We start from the raw sequence: 14,950 nt of genomic DNA, 5'->3' as shown, positions 1-14,950 counted from the left end.
GATGGGATTTTCTCCCCCTCCAATTTTCTGCAATCAGTAGAATGGCAGCTGCTGTCACATAAAGGAATACATTTTTCTTGTCCCTGGGGATGTCATTAGATCCTAAACCTAACAAAAATGACTCTGGTTTTTTAATAAACGAGATCTTAAATAATTTTCTTTAACTCCTCATGTATGTCATTCCAGAATCGTTTTATAATTTTACATCCAGGTGGGGTGTCTTTATTTTTCTTGGTTTGCTTGTAGTTCTGGATGTCCTACATTAGCAAGAAAATAGCACAAGATGAGCTTGGAGATCCCTTCCTAACCTTTGATTTTGTGATGTGACAGGTATGTTTACTTTGGCAGTTCTCCTACTGATGACGCACCATAGAGTCCAAAAAACTTTCCAAAAGCGATTATCTCCTCTGTAATTATTAAAAATATTATAATTGATTCACCTGGAAAAGCTCCAGGAGAAAGAATGGGAAATAAAAAATAAATAAATAAATCTGAAATGGTTAAAAGCACCCCGGTGCTCCATAGACAGCTAAGCTAAGGGAGGAGAGGTGAGGCCAGCTTTTTCTTTGCATTGTTTTGGTTAGATTTCAAGTCATAGCATTCAGTGAATTTTTTTTTACAGTGCTGAAGTGAATGAGAAGGTGGGTACCTGCCTCTTTAAGTACAGAATTGGCAGAGTCAGCTGTCACCAAGTCACGCTGGTGATAGTAACAATATTGTAGAGAGGTAAAGGAGATTCCATGTGTAGAAGGATATTTGTGATGAAAATGTTGTTGCTCCTGCTTCTAGTGCTGCTTCCCAATATGGTGCCCAAAGTGCACACTGTGGTTTGCAGCGGAAATAATCCTGTGCATATTCCACATGAGTTTTATGAACAAGGTGACCTTATCATTGGTGGGATAGTGTCTCATATCCATTACATATTCCCCATCGTTTCCTTCGATGAACACCCATCTCGGGTCGTTATTAAGAACCCAACGTAAGTAAATGGCTCTTAAATCATTTCATTTATTCTTGCTACATTTATCTCTGACTATAAAGCACTTGGTTCACTTTGAAACCCAAAGTAATATTAAACCCAATAGTAAGATTTTATAAGACTATTCTACTCCTAGTTTAGAGCAGTACTTTGAAAGAGAGGACACACCCTAACCTACTCCAAGATACATGGTATCTCTCCATCCTCCAATGAAGCATGTATCACCCACTAGACCTCCCCAGTCACAGAGGCAGCGCTAGGGTTCTGCAAGAAGTGGCCATGCATTGGGCACAGAGCCATGGGAGTGCTCTCTCAAAACCTGGTAAGCAAGGTGCTGGGCTTTGGGAAAGAGGCATGGGCACTAGAGTCCTCCTGCTTCCTTCCCAAAGCCTAGTTAGCACTTTCCCAGCTTTGGGAACCAAGTGGGGAGCTCTTGGACCCTACCTGAACCTTGTGTTTCCTTCCATAAGCTGGGCAAGGGGTAAATTTAATCATCATCATCATCATCATCGACTTTTATTGCGCTAGCCATAGGCCATGGTATCATTCAGAAAAATAACAAAAAGAAAAACGGAAATCGCCATAAAAATCATCAGGCACCCACATACAATATAAACCATGGTCACAACTACTAAGATTGCTTGTTGCATAAAAGAGAACAGCAGAAGATTCTCTAGCAACATTAAATATCCGAATGCCCTTTGCGGTTGACCATTATTTTATCTAGTTCTTTCCTCCTGATCGTCTTAGCTGCCAATGCACAGAGTGCTACTTTTTAAGTTACAAAGTCATCAGTATCGCTCAGCAGCCATTTCACCCTTTCCACCCTATTCAAGTGAGTTCCATTCGGAAACAGGGGTTTTATGAATCGGTCTCTTGGGTCTATATATAACAGGTACTGCAACAAATAGTGGCACAGGTCCTCCACACAGGGTTGCCCACACAGACAAAGCCTCTCTTCATAATGTACTTTGCTGTAGTGTCCATCCAACACCGCCGAGGGCATCGATTGGAATCGTAATTCTGTGAAAGCAATTCTAAGTATGGCAAGTGGGAGCTTTGACAGGTAACTGGCCTGGGTATGCTCCATTTTAATAAGTGGGAACCATGGTGAACTCTTGGTAGATCCCTTTCTGCATCAGACCTAAAGAGACAATCTCTTAAGTGCCTCTTGTCCATCTTCATAGTCACCCAAAAATCTTGTAATTGGTATTGGGACAAGAGGCGTTGGATACTGTCCTTCCAACATTTGGTCTGTTTCTGTTCTGTGTGTAACATAGCGGGGAATCTCTCCTCTGAAACAAATTGAAGTCTTTTCACATAATTTAAGCACAGGTAATCAATTCTAGCCTGTATTGTTTTCACATCAGCTTCAATGCGGAGAAGAGCAGCTGCAGTCCCATTGGGGAGCGAGAGCACTTTTCTGAGGAATTTGTTCTGCACTATTTCTAAGGCTTTGTTGGTATTTGGGTCCTCGCCCCCATATTGCTACTCCATGAAGCATCTGGAAGAGCACTTTACTGGCAAAGATTTTCAACACAGATTCCAATAGTTGACCACCTGCCATAAAATAGAATTTCATTAATGCCCCACAAGCTTCCTGCGCTTTTAGTTTAATAGCCTCAATGTGCCCCTTCCATGATAGTGTCTCAGTGAAAAGGATTCCCAGATATCTGAAGGAGCGTATTTGCTCCACTTTCTGCTGATCAATTTTCCATTTGAATCTGGGACTACACTTCCCAAAGACCACAATTTTGGTCTTGGAGTAATTCACAATGAGCTCTTCCCACTTGCTATACCTGCTGAAAGCTGTAAGCAGATTGTTAAGACCTAATCGGGAGAGTGATAGGATAGGATCACCAGGCAAGATCTCTTCCTATTACTAATTACTAATTACTAATTACAGGCCAACGGAGCAAGCGTTTGTCCGCTTCTGCAGACAGTTTTTCCAGGTCATGTGGCCAACATGACTAAGCCATTTCTGACACACCTTGATAACTATGTTTGTTTCTTTTGTTAGGAATTGGGGGGAGGAGTGTTATGTATTGGCCAGTTCAACACATTTTATGTTGCCAGGCGAGTTCTAACCAATCATATAAGCGTTGGTAGATTAACGTTCTAATGGGAAGTAAGCACACACACTGTCAACTGTCAACTGACAGTTCTTGCCGGAGTTTTAGTGTGCGCGTCTTGCACATTCTGTTCTTGATTTTCTAGGAGTGAGCTGTTGTCACCGGACAGATGTTAAATAAGCATAGTTGAGGAACATTTAACATGAGAGTTCATAGTACATAAACCATCATGCTATAAAGGTTATAGACCAAAAGGACATGAACAATGGTTTGTCTCCCTCCATTTCCACAATCGAGTTTTGTTGATTTATCCAGGCAGTGTGTTGAAATGAGCAGGGATAAATGCTCTCCTGACTTTGACACAATTCATGTGTACATGTTTGCGATGATTCAGTTTCATATCACAACTACTTGCTTTCTAGTCATTGATCCTCCTGTCTACAGTAATACATCATGGCAAAATTTCATTGGGAACATCTAGGTTCAAATATTCCATTTTCTGGGTCACCTACAACCCAGGCACTTTTGTGAGTATGCAGGGTGAGAGAGTAGAGCTATGAAGCCCATCTTGAGCTGCTTTAGTGAAGGATGATATAAAACGGAAGACATGTCTAAAGCACATTGGAAACAATCAGGGATACATTTTAAATACGCTAAGTAATAATGGGAGGAGAGCCCTTTTGCCATCATCACTGCTAGCTCATCACTGGGCATTCTTCATATTCAAAATGGCAGCTGCCAATTCGTTTATTTAGTTTCATAGCAGTTTCTGTTGTTAGGCACAGCTACATACTGACAAAGGGATATCGAACTGATTTAAATAACTGTAGCATAGCCATGTTTCACAGTTCTTGTTTCTAGTGATAAAGAGCAACATGGATAAAAAAAACCCTGAAGCTTAGTGAGTATCTCTTCTCAACCTATGTGTTCAGACAAATAAAAAAATCTGACTTGGATGGAGGAGACATCCAAACGTTAACTCTAAAAGCATAAAGCAATTTCAATATTTACAAGAATATTTAACAGAGGGAGTTGAATCTCTCACATCTAGATGTTGTACACAATTTGATTCTCTATAAAATGGTAACACACTTTGTTTGTAGGGTGATTAGAAAATTCTACCAACACATCCTGGCCTTGGTGTTTGCTGTTGATGAGATCAATCAGAATCCCAAGATCTTGCCCAATGTCACTCTTGGATTCCACATCTATGATAGCTATTTTGATTCAAAGATGGCCTACCGAACCACTCTGGAGCTGCTCTTTAAATCACATCACTTTGTCCCCAACTACATATGTGGCATTCAGAAAAAAGTAGTAGGAGTCATTGGGGGACTTAGCTCTGACACCTCTTCATCCATGGCAGATGTCTTAGGTCTTTACAAGACTCCACAGGTACAAAAAAATAGATATTTCATGCCGTAGTTCACTCAACACTCCTTCCACTAGGAAGCTGTTGATTCATAAGTTTCAAGTTGAAAAAGGAAAATGGTTGCAATATATTGATATATTTGAGGGCGTTAGTATGTGCATAAACCAACTATTATGAGAGCACCATGTTCCCAAAGATGTGTGTTTAATATATTTTGTGGAGGATTGTTCAAAGTGTTCGTTTGATAAATAGGGCACTGTCAGGGATTGCCTGGCTCCTCGCAAGGAGAGGGCAAGGGGAGATCCTACTCGGGAGGAGAGCCGGGGCAGAGATATTCCTGAGCGGGGGGGAGAGAGGTCCTCCTCCTGAGGAGGAGTGGGACAGGAGGACTACTCGAGTGGAAGGGCTAGGAGGAGGTCCTGCTCACAAGGAGAGCAGGGAAAGAGGTCCTCCTCAGGAGGAGGTCTGGGAGAGCAGCCCTTCGTGAGAGGAAGTCTCACTAAGTTACAGGGAACCCCAGCCACTTCTGCCAACAGACTCCTAGCATTTCCCCTGAGGTCTCTCCAAGGGAGGAGGAGGTGCAAAGGGTGGGAAACACTGGGCAAAGACCCAGCACCGCCAGCCAGAGAGGATCTGAGGAAGAGATGCCGCTTCCAGCACCATTTTAGGGTGCCGAGACTTTGGTGCTGGGCGGGGAACAGAAGAGCAGTACTTCCGGGTTCTTCAAGTGACTGAGCTGTCATGTTTTGAAATATCTCTACACTGTAAATAGATATGCACAATAAATAGTCTTAGTAACTGAAGGCTCTGTCGTTACTCATGAGCAGGAAGGATCCTGACAGGCACTTTGATGGGTTCACATTATTTCAATCCTGCAAGCATTGTCCTAGCTGTCTGAAAAGTACCAATCCCAATTCATGGTGTTGATAATCGCTTGCACAGGCATAAATAACTCAGGACAAGAATGGCCCTCTCCCTAGGAATCATGAAATTCCCACCTTGTGGAAGTATGATGTTATTCAGCACTGTCCACTTTCAGTGGCTAATTAAAAGCAATTTTCTTGTTATTTTTCTGGCATTTGGGGAGAGAGAAATAGTGGTACCAGTTTTGTGTTGTTCTGCTACATTACTGAACTTCATATTAGTTGCCTCAATTTCAAACTAATATTTTACTTACATTTTATAGGATATGGTTTATTGTTGATCACAGAAGAATAAAATGTTTAACATTCAGGAAATCTACTGGAGAACTCCCATGAGAGTTCTTAGTACATAAACCATCACGCTATATGGGTTACAGCCCAAAAGAACATGAACAATGGTTTGTCTCCCTCCATTTCCACAACCGAGTTTTGTTGATTTATCCAGGCAGTATGTTGAAATGAGCAGAGATAAATACTCTCCTGACTTTGTCACTATCCATGTGTACATGTGTACTGTGATGACTCCACAATAATAGGAATTAATATCTACATAAATAATTTGGCAAGATTGTGTGTTTTGTGTGTTTTTCTATGTAAAGGGGAGGGTGGTCCTTTCTCTAAGATTAGAAAAGATAGAATGCAAAAGATTTATCTAAGATAAGTGAGTGTGTTATGAATTCTTGTTTCCACACGGAAAAGTTTGGCTTTTTTCACTTTCAGATTTCATATGGTTCATTTGAACGGGCCATAAATGATCACATCAAATTCGCTTCCTTTTATCGCATGGTCTCCAATGAAGATCTTCAGTACAAGGGAATTGTCCAGTTACTTCTGCATTTCAGATGGAAATGGGTTGGGCTCATCACTCCAGCTAATGAAGCTGGAGAACAATTCTTGCAGACCATTGAACCAATGTTTTTCAAGAATGGAATCTGTTCAGCGTTCACAGAAAGAACGGAATACTACATGCAATTCACTGGTAACATGTTGGATATGGTGGATCCATCAAAGTATTCCTCACAAACTTTCATGAAAAGCAAAGCAAATGCAGTTGTTATATATGGAGAAAGTACATCTATTATATGGCTTACATCTGTTATAATTGCAAGGAATGTGATTCAGCTAATTCTTCATCAATCTGTGAGGAAAGAACCTGAGGGGAAAGTATGGATTACAACAGCCCAAATAGATTTCATATCAAACGTTTTAAAATTTATTGACCCTAATATACGAATGCTCCAAGGTGCTATCTCCATTACGATTCACTCCAAGGAGATTCAAGACTTCTCAGACTTTCTGCAGGTTGTAAAGCCTTCTGGACAAGATGCAGATGGTTTTATCGAGGATTTCTGGGAACAAGCATTTGGGTGTTCACTTTCAAACGCCACTAAAATGGCAGGCATTATGGGTACATGTACTGGAGAGGAGATGCTGGAGAGCCTCCCTGCACCATTTTTTGAAATGAGCATGACCGGCCACAGCTACAGTATCTATAATGCTGTCTATGCTGTGGCACAAGCCTTACATATTATGTGCTCATCTGAAGCCACCTGCAAAAGGATAAAGGGCGGAGACAGACTCTCTTCTCAGAATGTTGAACCTTGGCAGGTAATGTTTCCTCTTATAAAATGTTCACCTTGCAAAATATTCAGTGTTCTCCACTGTGTTGATAATATAATGTGAGTTGGCATTCATCTATAAGTAAATAATTAAAAGTAATAAATACATGAAAGATTAACCTTAAATTCCTCTTACAATGTGTTCCCTTTATAACCTGCACCCCATTCATGTACAATATGGGTTGGCATTTATTAATAATAAATAAAATAATAAATCATAATGCATCAAAATGAACATTAACTAATTTTATTGTTATCCCTTCCAACTCTTCAATTATATGATCCTAAGATCCTAGAAACTATTTGCTTGAACTTGCCCTGCCTGACTTCCATCAAAGCAAAGATTTTTTTAAAAAAAAAATAACTTTTTGTTGCGTTTTAAAAACAAGAATCATGTTATGCAAATAAGTGTACCAAGTTTTCTCATGTCTCTTGCATATCACAAAAAATAGCATAATAAATGTGGAGTGATATCTACAACATACGGTTCATTATTAGTGGCCAATGTATAAGTTCTTGGTTCATGAATTGGTTTAAACAAAGAGGAAACAAAGGGAATAGAACAGAGGAGTTTTTTCGTTAGGAAGAAGAGAGGGGATGGGGGAATGGGTTGGGTGGATATTCTTCTATTCTTCTACTTAGTGTATGTGTGGGGTTTTGTGTCAGCATTACTGGTATGGGTTCTCTGACTTTTCGCTTGTTATATTTCACTCCCAACCAGAGGTGGCTTAGGGTGTTATTGGTTGTCTTTGCTTGGTGGTAGTGAGGTGTGTGTGCTTGTGTGTTTGTGTGTGTGTATGTTTGAATCAGGTTAGCCAGATTGATTTGTATGCTGTCAGCAGATTATTGTTGTCTTGTCGGGCTGTGTATGTGATAAAGGGGAACCATACTAGGGCGAGGGCATCTTCTTCTATTTGTCCCCATGTCAGTTTCAGTTTATTGGTTAGTTTTTTTATAATAAAGCTGTTTCCCATACTATTTGATACCATTGGTCCATGCTTACTCCTGACAAGTCTCTCCAGTGTCTGGCTATGATGTTTCTGGCTGCTGAGAGTAGGTGGGTTATGAGCTCTTTATCATGTGAGTGGGCGTTATTATCTTGGAAGATGTTTAGGAGGGTCAGTTCTGGGGTGACTGCTAATACTTGTTTAGTTATTTTGCATATTTCTTTTGTGATAGCTGTCCAGAAGAGTTGGGGACATTCCCACCATATATGGAGGTATGTGCCTGTGGGGGGGTGCATCCTCTCCAGCATCTTGGTGAGGTTCCTGGGTGTATTAGTGCTAGTTTCCATGGTATTGGGTACCATCTGTAAGTGAGTTTCAGAGTGAGTTCTTTCCTTTTTGCTGATATGGATTTGAAGGGAGGTTTAGACCACATTTTAGTCCATTGGGTGGGGTTAATCTCATAGCCTGTGTTGTTCTCCCATTGTTTTTTTGATTACGACAAGAGGGGCTGTGGGATTTTGGAGCAGTATTTCGTATATTGTGGATACCATTCCTTTGCTGTGTCCCTTTGATGTTAGGAGGAGGTTTTCGAAGGTTGTCAAGGGCCTAGTTGTTGCAGATTTTCCTACTGGTTGTTTAGGAGGGCATGTACTTGGTGATGGGTTAGCCAGGACATCTGAGTATCCCCTAATTTGTCTTGTATTTATTGTGTTGATGTGTGTTTTTGGTTTTTGTAGATCTCTGTGAGGCGGTATAAGCCTTTGGCCTGCCAGGTTTTTATCTGGAGGTTATCTGCTGCGTGGTAGAATAGTGGGTGGTGTGCCAGGGGTATTAGTAGGGGTGGTGGTTTAGGGACAGTTTACCTACTTCTTCTTTCCATGCTTTAAGCAAAGATTCTTTTTCAGTGGCAGGCTGCCTTTCTTATAGCAGAACAAGAAATCTAGGGACATTTTGTAAGTATCTTCAACAAAGCCCCTCTCAATTCTTATGTCCTGTGTAGAGCACAGTGGTATAATATGCTGTAGCCCAGAGCTGATGCCCTCCACTTGGCTTGGGTATGAGATGGCTAGTGGAAGAGTCTAGTACATCCTGGCCCTTTTCCTGCCCATCATCGCAAATTCCTTCTATATATTGAATCTTAACAAAGGCTGCTCTGAAAAATATCTCCTGACTGTTGAGTTTACACTGATTCATGATTTCCCTGCTGAAATTTGGGTCCCCACCATTGGGAACTGAAGTGGTGAACTCCTGGAGGAAAAGAACTTAAATTCTTCCAGGAAAACTATTGAATTGTCTTAGTAAGGCTATTACAAGACTACATAGACCTTTTGATTCTCTTTCCACCTAGCTGCACTCATTCCTGCAGAGAATCTCATTCAACAACAGTGCTGGGGATGAAATTACATTCAATGAACATGGAGAATTAGCAGCTGGCTTTGATATTACAAACCTGGTCACTTTCCCAAATAATTCCTATGTCAGGGTCAAAGTTGGAAGGCTAGATCCTCAGGCCCCTCCTGGAAAAGAGCTCACCATTAACAGGAATGGAATTCAATGGCACAGAGTCTTCACCCAGGTAAGGAAATCACTGTACATAGGGGTGGCATGTCCAGTTTTGTCTAGCGCTGCCCAACTACTGTTGCCACTACTAATAATGCTGCCACTAATAATTCTATTAGTAAATATAAAATAAACCATTGCTACAAAAAGAGCGACGTGCAAAGAAGACATGTCAAACTAAGAAAAAGCAATGGCTATCAGAGAGTGTCTTCCTCCATGCTTGTTTGTGGAATCCCAAGGCAGCTCTCCACTTAGCATTAGATAGAACACTCAGCTAACTGTATCATTGTGAATGAACATTGCTTTTCTGATGCCACTTGAGACTCCAGTGTTGAATTGGAATGATAGAAGCAGGGGTGTATGGATGTGTTTGTCAAGTTGGCCCCTCCCACAGGCCCAGGCCCAAGAGGAGCCCCCAAAATCATGCCTTGCTCAGAGTGGCTTGCAGCCCAGCTGCCCATCCATGTACTCCATGGGCTGCTGGGCAAAGCATGCAGGCTCCTCTCAGTGCCTCCGTAGCGGAATCCAGCTGCTTCTCATAGTCCTGTGCTGCCAGCCATGGCAGAGCTCAGTGGAGGGAGAAGCCAGACAACCAGTCAAGTATCATGGTGGTGCTTTCCTGGATGCAGAGTCTGTATAAAAGTTCCAGTCCAGTCCTAAGGACAGGAGTATCTCAGTTCACGTTGTCAGACAATCTGGGGTTCAAGAAAGCTGAGGGTCAAAGATCAGGAGAAACAAGAAGCATCAAGGTCTGATCAGGAATGACAAATGTTGTTTCCAGCAACTGACTGAGGCTGCAAACCCTGCTTCAGAAAGCTGGAGCCAGCAGGTTCTCATCAGGAACAAGAAGGCTGATCAACAGCAGGTGAAGTCACTTCGCCTTCTGCTCCTTCAGAATGCTGTTCAGTAGGTGAAGCTGACTCCTGGCCCACGACACCACTGGCGTTGGCAATCAGAGCAGCTGTGCAGTTCCTCATCCCTAGTTAGCTGGTGCCATTACTGTAAGCATGAGCAGAGCACCAAGCAGAGCTCAGAGGGAAAGAAAGAGAGTCGGGCGGATGAAGTTGCAAGAGATAGAAGGCGGGCAGGTGGTGAGTGAAGTAAGGGAGGGAGGCCAGCCGGCCGGCCGGCCAAGGAGGGCAGGAGGAGGAACAGAGCAGACCCAACACCAATGGCTAAGGAAGTGTTTATATCTCCTTGCCAATGGTGCAAGGGATGGTGAAAGTGCCAATATAGCTCCTTGCCAAGGGCACTAGGAGCCTAGGTACACCTCTGTGTAGAAGGCATCAATATCCTCACAAGCAATTCTCAGTTTTACTAGAACTAAAGATGGCAATGTGATTGCTCCTGCTTTGAGAATGTATATTGTAAAGGGAAAAAAAGCACCAGGTAAAGTTCAACCACAGGTTTCTCGTGGAGGAGGAATGTCAGTACATCCGTCTATAAAGGAATTATTATTTTACAACTTCAAAATATATGTATTAGATCTGCCTTAATTCCATTATATAACCAACAGTGCCAGTTTTGGGCTCAAAATAAATAAATAAACAAATTCTGTATAACGTAACGTACAATTAGAAAATTGACTTAAATAGTTCTCTTTCAGGTTCAAACTAATAAATATTTTTGGAATATTTTAAGGCCCACATCTATTTTGCTTCCAGGATTTTTAACTCAATCTTTGCTAAATCCCATTCCCATTTCCTTTTATATGAAAGATGAAGAGATTCTTTTGCATATAGAGAAAGTATTAATTAGATCTTTGTAATGCTACAGCCAACAGACAATAGATTTTGTAGAGAACAAAAAGTCCCCACTTATCTTATTTACACATTGTATTGAAGTTTATAAAGCTAGTTTTATAAAGCCAGCCCACCACCACCCCAATACATCTGCCCAACATCTTCATTGCCTCTATTTTTTCCAATGGTATAAGTGATAGTGGCCGTCAAAATAGAAGCAAAACCATAATAATTCACTACCTCCAAATCCCAACTCCTTGAAGCTCACTAAAGGGACATCAAGTGAAATTCCTGAAGCAAAGGGGACAAAGCTGTATTTCCATCAAAAGAAATAGACATTAGTAGTATCAGATCAAATTATCTGATGGTTGTAGCATTGGTCAAATGAGGTAAGAACATTGTAATCTTCTTGTGTTTGTATGATGCTTAGAACTGTAGCTTTTTCTCCCACTGTTTGTGCCACCTGGGCACATATGGATCCTGCAGTTAACATTTCTGGCCCTCCTATTTACGGATAGATCACCTGATGTTATACAAATCCCCTAAAACATTTTCTTTATATTAACCTCTTCATGTCTCTTTGGATAGGTGCCACCCCTTTCCTTATGTAATGCCAACTGCCTTCCTGGTTATGAGAAGAAAAAGAAGGAGGGGAAGAAGTTCTGTTGTTATGACTGTGATCCATGTCCTCATGGGATGTTCTCAAATGAGAAGGGTGAGAAATGCCATATTAGCATATACAAGTTATTTTAGAAACTTCTGAGGAAGTCAGCAATGGGATTTACTCTGTATTTTTCTACTATTAACAATAGTAGAATTATCTCCCTTCTGTCTCAGTAAAAGCAGCCACTATGAAGAAATTATATTAGCCTTCTAGGGGGTATAACATGAGAATGTGACTTTATCTGTAATGTAAAGATTTTCCATCACTGAATGTACAATGATCTTTTAAACCTTATTAAATGTAATGTTCCACAATGTTTAATACACACATTTTGTACTGGAGGAGAACACCATATTTTTTGCTCCATAAGACACACTCCCCCCCCCCTGAAAATTAAGGTGAAATATCTGTGCGTCTTATAGAACGAATGGTGGTCCCTTGAGCCGAATTGCCCAGGGGCCAAAAGCAGATAGTGCTTTTTATTTTACAAAGAGAAAAGGGGGTGTTGAAAGGACCCCGCTCAGCAGCTGATCAGCAGGAGATCGGGAGAGAGATAAGAGTCCCGGCTCCCTTTCAGCCCCGCCCCCTGGCCCAGGCCTCCATTGTTGAATGTGCTGCAGAGGGAGGTTGTTTGTTTCCCCAGCAACATGTGACTGGCTGATTAGATTATCAGTCTGGAAACTGTAGAAATGGCTCCCTTTCCTTCAGAAACTGCAGAAATGTGAGTTGAACCCCATAAAAATGGAGCTTTTCCTCTTTGCTTTTCCCCCTTTCCAAAAAGAACTTTGCTTTTCTCCCTTTGCTTTTCTCAGCTGCAAAACTTTTAGCTGATCCTCAAAAAAAACCAAAAAAAAAAAAACCAGGGCTTTTCCCTTTGCAAAAAAAGCTACAAAACATTTAGCTGATCCTCAAAACAACCAAGGCTTTTCCCTTTGCAAAAAAAAGCTGCAAAACTTTTAGCTGATCCTCAAAAATATAGGGCTTTTCCCTTTGCAAAAAAGCTGCAAAACGTTTAGCTGATCCTCAAAAAAACAGGGCTTTTAGGGGAGGAAAACCAGAAAAATATTTTTTCCTTGTTTCCTCCTCTAAAAACGAGGTGCGCCCTATGGTCCGGTGCGCCCTATGGAGCGAAAAAATATTGTGCGAAAGTTTTGGGGAAGGGAGGATGGAATAGAATAGCAGTTTTTTCTCTAAAACCAAGGCTCTTTGGGGACAGTGTTAATATTCTATAAAAATCACCTCTCTTGCTTCCAAGATTTCATCTGCAATATTTCTCTGATTTCATTATGAACTATCTATGGTTCTAAGAAAATGCAGGAGGAGCACTAAATGCATAGTTTTCCATATAGGAAATATCAGGTTTCATGCTTAACTTTATCTTCAAAGCATCTGGGGCACAAGCATTTGCACTAGAAGTTTTGAAACTTCCTTATTGAAAAACTATGTTAAGTGGACTCCTGATTTTAAAAACACCCTTAAGCATATTCTGGATTGTTTCCAATTGTCATGCAACTTTTTTCAGGGTTGGAAACCTGTGCCAGATGTCCTCCAGATCAATATCCAAATGAAGAGCAGAATCAATGCATTCCCAAGAAAACAAACGTCCTAAGCTTTGGGGAAACTTTGGCTATTGTTTCAACTTTCTCTGCGCTTTTATTTTCTCTGATCACAGTTGTGGTACTTGGCATTTTCATTAAGCACCGGGACACTGCCATCGTCAAAGCCAATAACAGAAGCCTCACTTACATTCTGCTCATCTCCCTTCTCTTGTGTTTCCTGTGCTCCTTGGTGTTCATTGGAATGCCTAATAAGGCAACCTGCCCGCTCCGACAAACGGCTTTTGGCATTGTCTTCTCTGTGGCCCTCTCCAGCATCTTGGCCAAGACTATTTCAGTGGTTTTGGCATTCATGGCTACCAAGCCAGGGTCCAGGATCAGGAGATGGGTAGGCAAAAAACTGGCTTATTCCATTGTCCTTTCCTGCTCTGTGATTCAAGTAGGAATCTGTGTCTTCTGGCTGGCAACCTCTGCCCCATTCCCAGATGTGGATATGCACTCAATGAGTGAAGAAATAATACTATTATGTAATGAAGGGTCAGTTCTCATGTTCTATGGTGTTTTAGGCTACATGGGCTTCCTGGCCAGTATCAGCTTCACTGTGGCCTTCTTAGCCAGGAAGTTGCCTGACAGTTTCAATGAAGCCAAGTTCATCACCTTTAGCATGCTGGTCTTCTGCAGTGTTTGGTTCTCCTTTATTCCAACATACTTGAGCACTAAAGGAAAATACATGGTGGCTGTGGAGATCTTCTCCATATTGGTTTCTAGTGCTGGGCTGCTGGGTTGCATCTTTTCCCCTAAATGCTACATTATTGTAGTGAGGCCTGAGCTGAATAACAGAGAGCAGCTGATATGGAGAAAGATGTAAATAAAAGAATAGATATAGGTAGGTAGCCATGTTGGTCTGCTGCAGTCAAAACAAAATTAAAAAATTCCTTCTAGTAGTGTGCATGCACACGAAAACTCATACCAATAACAAACTTAGTTGGTCTCTAAAGGTGCTACTTGGAAGGAATTTTCTTATTTTATTTCGGTAACAAAATAGTTTGTCATGTCTATATTTACACTCTGTGGACTTGTTGGCATGGTAATTTTCCCGTGGCTTTCCAAGAAAGGAACTTACATGAAATGATCAAAATAACAAAAGAGATTGTCTTATCATTTATGTTATTGATATCCATCATAGTTGTATATGAGGTGTAAATGAACTGGGATTACATGTATGAAAGAAACTATGGATGTTATCCAACCACTTGAATGCCTACACGTCCCCTTACTCTTCTTCTCCTGCATCCAAAGAGATGCCCACTATCTTCCCAAGAGGCCCTGAACCTCTCCCGAGGAGATAATGGGGTGCAAAGAAAAGAGAAGAAAGGGAACACAAGAACTTGAGAAGCTGCCTTATACTGAGGCCATTAGTTTATCCAACAGGGCTGTGAACCAAATTTGACCATGGCCCAAGCCCAATTGTTCCTATTTAGGGTGAGCTGGGCATCTAGCAAGTTCATCTGGAAAC

At 41.3% G+C, this 14,950-nt stretch overlaps 1 protein-coding gene across 1 annotated transcript; it reads left to right on the top strand.

The window, feature by feature from the left end:
- The first annotated feature begins 803 nt into the window (after positions 1–803).
- LOC117057367 (vomeronasal type-2 receptor 26-like) lies at positions 804–14,302 on the top strand. The gene is made up of 6 exons (XM_033168210.1): positions 804–979; positions 4,155–4,446; positions 6,067–6,954; positions 9,261–9,488; positions 11,803–11,929; positions 13,401–14,302. The coding sequence occupies exons 1-6, from the start codon at positions 804–806 to the stop codon at positions 14,300–14,302; spliced, it is 2,613 nt and encodes an 870-aa protein (XP_033024101.1).
- Positions 14,303–14,950: the final 648 nt, after the last annotated feature.

Source organism: Lacerta agilis, chromosome 14 (genome assembly GCF_009819535.1).
Source record: "Lacerta agilis isolate rLacAgi1 chromosome 14, rLacAgi1.pri, whole genome shotgun sequence".
Taxonomy (NCBI): Eukaryota; Metazoa; Chordata; class Lepidosauria; order Squamata; family Lacertidae; genus Lacerta; species Lacerta agilis.
Note: the sequence above shows the minus strand (reverse complement) of the source record. Positions and strands in the feature narration are given on the sequence as shown.

What these genes read in the sequence shown, in the direction of transcription:
- LOC117057367 (XM_033168210.1), top strand. Translation starts at nt 804, where the DNA reads ATGGTGCCCAAAGTGCACACTGTGGTTTGCAGCGGAAATAATCCTGTG. An exon ending in GTCGTTATTAAGAACCCAAC is followed by an intron (nt 980 to 4,154) that starts GTAAGTAAATGG and finishes CTTTGTTTGTAG; the next exon opens with GGTGATTAGAAAATTCTACC. An exon ending in GTCTTTACAAGACTCCACAG is followed by an intron (nt 4,447 to 6,066) that starts GTACAAAAAAAT and finishes TTTCACTTTCAG; the next exon opens with ATTTCATATGGTTCATTTGA.